The sequence below is a fragment of the Vicia villosa genome, unplaced genomic scaffold (assembly GCF_029867415.1).
Source record: "Vicia villosa cultivar HV-30 ecotype Madison, WI unplaced genomic scaffold, Vvil1.0 ctg.000081F_1_1, whole genome shotgun sequence".
Classification (NCBI taxonomy): Eukaryota; Viridiplantae; Streptophyta; class Magnoliopsida; order Fabales; family Fabaceae; genus Vicia; species Vicia villosa.
In genome coordinates, this window is record NW_026705004.1 from 248,104 (window position 1) to 254,751 (window position 6,648).

At 28.0% G+C, this 6,648-nt stretch overlaps 1 protein-coding gene across 1 annotated transcript; it reads left to right on the top strand.

The window, feature by feature from the left end:
* The first annotated feature begins 2,085 nt into the window (after positions 1-2,085).
* LOC131623818 (histone-lysine N-methyltransferase, H3 lysine-9 specific SUVH4-like) lies at positions 2,086-6,439 on the top strand. The gene is made up of 10 exons (XM_058894827.1): positions 2,086-2,433; positions 2,929-2,979; positions 3,160-3,297; positions 4,433-4,482; positions 4,579-4,667; positions 4,827-4,983; positions 5,095-5,200; positions 5,292-5,474; positions 5,670-5,903; positions 6,326-6,439. The coding sequence occupies exons 1-10, from the start codon at positions 2,086-2,088 to the stop codon at positions 6,437-6,439; spliced, it is 1,470 nt and encodes a 489-aa protein (XP_058750810.1).
* Positions 6,440-6,648: the final 209 nt, after the last annotated feature.

The window sequence follows — 6,648 nt, forward strand, 5'->3', positions numbered from 1 at the left end:
TTATGAAAATGAACTTTGGGTGAGGGTTTTGGAAAGGGTGAGAAATGAATTTGCAAGCAATTTCTTGGCTCTCCAAGCTTGAGAAATGAATTTGCAAGAACTTTTTTGGCTATCAAAAGCTTGAGAAATGAATTTGCAAGAACTTTTTTGGCTATCAAAAGCTTGAGAAATGAGAGAGTAGAGGGCTCTATTTATAGAATTGGAGCAAGAGTAGTGGCAAATTGGTCTTTTTGTGTTTGGTGATTAACTTGTGTTTAATTGGTGATTAAAGTGGCAATTAAATGGTAAAAATGGTAAAATGAGGTTAAAGAGGGTTTAATGAATGAGTTAATTTTGATGAGGTGGAAAATTGATAAAATGATCAAATAAAAAGGTGCCAAAATGATGTCAAGCTTCCCTCCTTATATTTTTTTGAATTTTGCGCACAGGAAATCGATTTCCCACAGGGGTAAATCGATTTCCACCTTCAAACTTTCAAAAACTGTTTTCTTGCACTGTTTTGATTTTTGCCCGATCTTTCACCTGTAAAATATAAACAAAAGAGACAAAACATATATTTTTGATTTTTTTGGTTAGTATAAACAAATAAAAAGGCTATAAATGCTTGATAATTCCCCTCAGAGATAATCACAGTATCAAAGATAAAGCTTCATAATGGTGCTCTTGATTGATGATTGAATGCAAATGATGTATGATCTTAGGGTCAAAAATTGGGGTATGACACTTATTACGATTTTGTCAAAGAGCCATTGCGTTTCTTATCGTAATGATAATTGGTTTATAATTTCTTTTGTCGGGCTTTTGCTTTGTCCTCTTGTAAACAGGTTGGAGAACCTTTAGTTTTCCTTTATATGTGTTTAAAAAAAAAAAAAAGATTTTTACCATATAGTAGTATAATATAGAGGTCTGACTTTTGAATTAAATTCATTATTTCGTTAATTTTTTTCATGCAAATATTGAATACAATATTTCAATAATTCTTTATTTCTGTATTCATCATTATGTCAATTCTATTTTTATTACAACGACTCACTGCCTTTAAGAAAAAAACATTAAAGCATTCAAATATAAAAATTAGTAATAGATTTAATGCGATCAAATACTATAATAGGCCCTCATAATCTTGGCTATATATACTTCACTCATTCAAATATATCATCATCACTTATACATTTGAGGCAAAGCTAAGCATATAATTTACTGGTAAGTTTTCAATTATCTCTGTTTTTAAATTACTTTATTATATTTTGTATTAAAACAATATGTAACGTTAGGATTTTTCGTCAAACACTATATGATTGAGAATATTAATTTCTTTTCTCATTTTTATTTTTTGTAATAACACAGTTGTTGGTAATGTTTATTGAGATTTGATAAAACTAAAAGAAATAGTGATTGAATCCGTCAATAACGTTTTAGGATCTATATTGCAAAACACATATTGAGTTTCAATATTTTGTTTCAGTATTTGTTGGGTAAAAGAGAATATATCAATTCATAATATAAATTTTATATAATATTTTACAAACCTTATTTATTAAATAATTGATCATGTAACGTATCCGCATTGCATAATATTGTATCGTTTAGTTCATTATATTTTTTAAATAAGTGATGGAATTAAAGGGAGCAAAAGGGATGTTCCGCCCCGATACAAGAAGGAAAGCTTCTACCTCTCAAAACAAAGAAGAGGGAGAATATTCCAATAATAAAAACTACAAAGATTTACTCTCTTATGAGAGGCACATAACCACCTCCATGACTATAGAATAATCTCCGACATGCATTCGATAAAGCTAAAATCTTCCTCTTTAAAGATCACCGCATTACGCTTTAACCAAATAATCCAAACCGTAGCAAGCCAAACAGTACTCAGAATCGTACATTTATCTAAGCAAGGAATCTTCCCGAAATTATTAAGGCTAATTATCCTATAGTAATTTTCTCAATGTTTGAACCAATTTTTAGTTGATATTTTAGAATTATTTGATTGTTTTGTATTATTTATTAATACGTTTTCATTTTGTTATATCTTATTTTATTTATAGGTGTCAATTTCACACTTTTGAATATAAAGAAATTATAATGGAGTCAATATTCAAGAGTTGTGAAAATAAGACCGAGAAAAGTTTTGAGCAACCAATTAGGGTTAGTTCAAGACTTCAAAATCAACATAAACTTTCTTATAACCTCTACCACAAAAGAGGTATCAAATTTGAAGACAATTTTATTCAAAAAAGACCAAAGCTCAACCATTTGAAGAAACAACAAACATTGGATGATAAAATTCATGAAAGTGACCCTTGGTTAGAATCTATAGATTCAAGTTCTTCAAAAAGTACAGGTTTATTTGTGTTTGACGAACTTGACATGAGGGGCATTTTGTCTCTGAGACAAACATTTAGACTTTTCAATCTTCATAATCTTGCTAAGGTGCGTGATATAATATATTTTAATATTTTACATGATTTATGATAATTCTTTTTTTTTTTCATAATTATAATAATCTTACATTAGACTACTTTATTTTTTTATTGGTTATTTATTTTCTTGATTTTTTATATTATGAAAATAAAATTCATTTACACTTTTTTTTTTATAAATTTAAAAGTTATATGTTTATAATAACCAAGTAAAGCGGTACGAAATATTTATATTTTATAAGAGAAAATAAAAAAAATGTTAATCGATTACAGATGCAATTTTCTTAGCAGAGAAATTAATTACGATTATGCTATATTATTTTTATATCCTTTCATTAATGCTTGTAAATCAAATCTAGTGTTCCATATTTTAATTTAATTTTTTTTTATTGTTGAGTATTAATTAAAATTTTTAAATCAAAGTTGAGTTAACTTATGGATTTAACACTTAAACATTGTGTCTATTACATTTTAGTTCTAATAATGTGACCCATTAATTTTACAGGAAGAGACTAATAACAAAAAGGCCAATGCCTGGCTTGTAAGGGATAGCAAGGTCATCATCTTTATGACTTAATTTGATCTTGGTTATGAGTTTGACACTAATTTGCACTATTGTTGCACTAATGTTTTTCATGCAACACAATGAATATATGGATCTTCATTTTATTTGTTCTGAGTTGGAATTTATGAGACAATGAATATATGGATCTTATTTGCTTATAATTTATTATAGAAAGAATTTATTCAATTAATTTTTATTGTATTGCAGATTGTTGAAAATGGCATTGATAATGAACTTGTTATGGGACTCACAACATCAAAATATCTGATCAATAAGCTTCAGACACTTGCTAAAGTGGGAATAGATAAGGTGGTAAAATTTTATTTATATAATTTAATTTTTATTTTTATTTAATTAAAATTTTTAAGAGAGATTGAGTATAAATTTCATCAATAAAAACAAGAGAGAAATATGTAAGTGAGTTTATTTTATATACAGGTGGTTATATAAAACTGTTTGCACATTTTTTTTTTTTTAATAGGCAATTGATTAAAGAAATCGCACTAGGGGTGCAACTCTTACAACCAAAAAACTCTAATAAGAGTTGAAACTATTAAGTGGTAGCTTGTACCAATCATAGAAAATAAACCTAGACTTAGTGTCACTATTACATAACCACCTCCAAGAGTAGATCATAATGTTATAAATAATCACTTCATAGCTAAAGGAAGCATTTTCAAAAATAATGTTGTTTCTAGTGTTCCAAATACTCCAGATAAGAGCCAACCAAATGAGATTGATTTTTTCTCTGTTCTTTATATTTTTCACCTTCTCTTGAATGCTTCCGAAATTCTTGAAATCTTCCAAAGAAAACTCCAATCCATCGCCCAACCAAAGATAAATTCTATCCCAAACCACTTTCAAAACAAGACAATGGAAGAAGAGGTGTTCCAAAGTTTCCGAATGATTTGAACAAAACACACAATCTAGGGAGGGAAAATTAGACATACCTCTATAAGCCAAAAGATCTTTTAAGGGAAGTCTATTGATAAAGAATCTCCAAGAGAAAATTTTTATCTTTTTTGGAATATTTACCTTCCATACAACTTCCAACAATTTGATTATAGAAGTTGTCCAAGCCAAATCCTTAGCGTTAGACACCGCCGTAGAAACACTAGAAACCGAAAAACAATCGTTAGAGGTTAGATTCCATTGGAAGTCATCAACATCGGTGTTATCCGGCTCAATTCCGTTTAATAAAACTTTTAAGTCCCTCAATTGAGAGGCGCCGGCCAAGTCTCCCCCAAAAGAACCCGGAGGAAGCATTCGCTCGATACCTACAATGGCATCAATGTTCCAAGAAAAGGTTCCGTTATTCCAAGAGACCACCTCACTAACCCGGAGGAAACATTTTTTTACTATTATATGTTATTTCTGATCTTTGCTGATATATTTTTGTTCCATTTATAAAGTGAAATTTTAAGATTATTTTATATTACTCCAGGTCCATTTTATGAAAGGTCAAGTCGCTAGAGCTATTTCTTCTTCGCCAAGGTATTTATTAACAAATTTCTTTTTATATATAATATTATTAAACTCTGATGATATATCATATTTATAACTGAATTATAAAAATATTATTATTTTTAGTTTGGTATGCAACGACATTAGTGATGGACAAGAAGCTATTAGCATAATTGCAACCAATGAATTTGATGATCCTCCCACTGCTCCTATTGGTAAGTTTATTCACACTGCTGTGTTGAAGATGTGTAGTGATGTTTCATTTTCTTTTTCTAATATATAGTCACTTTTTTAAAAGTGAAATATTGTGCTATCACTCCTTTTTTTTTTAATATAAAAAGTATATGACATTGATGATGTTTTTAAAATTTTAGGTTTTACCTATATTATGTCAAATAAAGTTTCAAAACATGTCAAGATTCCATCAAGGACTCATGGATGTCATTGCCAAGGAAGTTGTAGAAATATTAAAATATGTTCATGCACTAATTTTTTTAATGGCTTTAACTTTCCTTACACAAACGATAATAGGTAACATTTTTCGTTTCATTCTTCTTTCTTTCTTATATATGATACTAGAAGTGTTTGATATTTAATATTCTTAAAATTAATAACTAACTTTTAATTATTTAATGTTTTTAGATTAATAGAGCCTCGAGACATCGTAGTGGAATGTGGGCCGCAGTGTGGATGCGGGCCTAACTGTGGAAATAAAATTTCCCAAAAGGGTTTGAATTATAGACTTGAGGTCATTTAACATTTTAAACAAACTTTTAAATTTTATTATCATTGTTGTCTATAAATATGTTAATTAACTAAAATACTAATCTTTTATACAGGTTTATCGTACAGTCAAAAAAGGATGGGCTGTTAGAACATGGGACTTTATACCTTCTGGTGCACCAGTAATAGAATATATTGGTGTACTAAGTAGAGACGATAAATTAGATAATTCAATTATCAATGACTACATATTTGATATTGATTGCTTGCACACAATCAATGGATTGGATGGAAGAAATGTAAGAATACAAAAATTTATAATACCACTATGATTTAATTAGATTTGCTCTCCACCCGATATTTTATCTATCTAGTTTATTAATTAAAAAAAAATATGTACTCTTTATCATTATGTAGTTTTTATTTTATTATAAATAGTATATGAAAGTAAATAAGATTAATATTAATATTTTTTTATTATTGATATTTTTCAGAAAAGGATGGGCGATGTAATACTGCCTAAAAGCAAATCATATCAAAATAAAGTCAGCGAAATAGAAAAAGATCCCGAATTTTGTATTGATGCAGGTTCTTTCGGAAATGTTTCAAGGTTTATCAACCACAGTTGTGAGCCAAACCTTTTTGTACAATGTGTTCTCAACAATCACCTTGATGTTAGACTAGCTCGTCTGATGTTGTTTGCAGCACATGACATACCTCCCTACCAGGTAATTATTTTTATAATTTTTTGTTATGATGTGTTAACTTTTTTTATGGTGATGATCGAACATAAAAAGAAATTTATGTATTTATGATCGTAATGAAAATAAATCTTTTAGCATTTTCTATTGTAACCAGAAATGACCGTAGTTTTTAAATTCAAGAATCACTTATGTTTTACAAAAAATTTAGTAAATTTTTCACAAATTTTTAAAAATAAAATAAAATAAAAAACCTGCCGCAAAGTTAGTGAATCATAAGAAATTTATATTATCATTGTTCATGTTATCTTTTATATTTCTATAATAAATTCAATTTAAATCTTTAATTATATTTAAATTTGTATTTTGGACATGTGCCTCTTATATTGTCGACAACTTGTTTCGTAGGAAAATTTAATAAGAAAATGTTAATTTTTTTTATTTAACAGGAACTGACTTATGATTATGGATATAGACTTGATAGTGTGGTTGATTCAAATGGAAAAATCAAACAGCTTCAATGTCATTGTGGTGCAAAGAAATGTCGTAAGCGTTTGTACTAGTATGGTAAAAATCATACAAATTTCATCAAATTAATATGTATTAGACATTTAAGGGATTATCTATAGAGAAATATATTGCAAAATTGTAATAAATATGACAATAAAATGTAATTTTGTGTTCTACAATTTTTCTTAAAGAGATATAATGATCGACAATATTGCCTCTTATAATCACTTAAATATATTTAAAATCAATGCAACAACACAAA

What these genes read in the sequence shown, in the direction of transcription:
- LOC131623818 (XM_058894827.1), top strand. Translation starts at nt 2,086, where the DNA reads ATGGAGTCAATATTCAAGAGTTGTGAAAATAAGACCGAGAAAAGTTTT. An exon ending in ATCTTCATAATCTTGCTAAG is followed by an intron (nt 2,434 to 2,928) that starts GTGCGTGATATA and finishes TTAATTTTACAG; the next exon opens with GAAGAGACTAATAACAAAAA. An exon ending in ATGACATACCTCCCTACCAG is followed by an intron (nt 5,904 to 6,325) that starts GTAATTATTTTT and finishes TTTATTTAACAG; the next exon opens with GAACTGACTTATGATTATGG.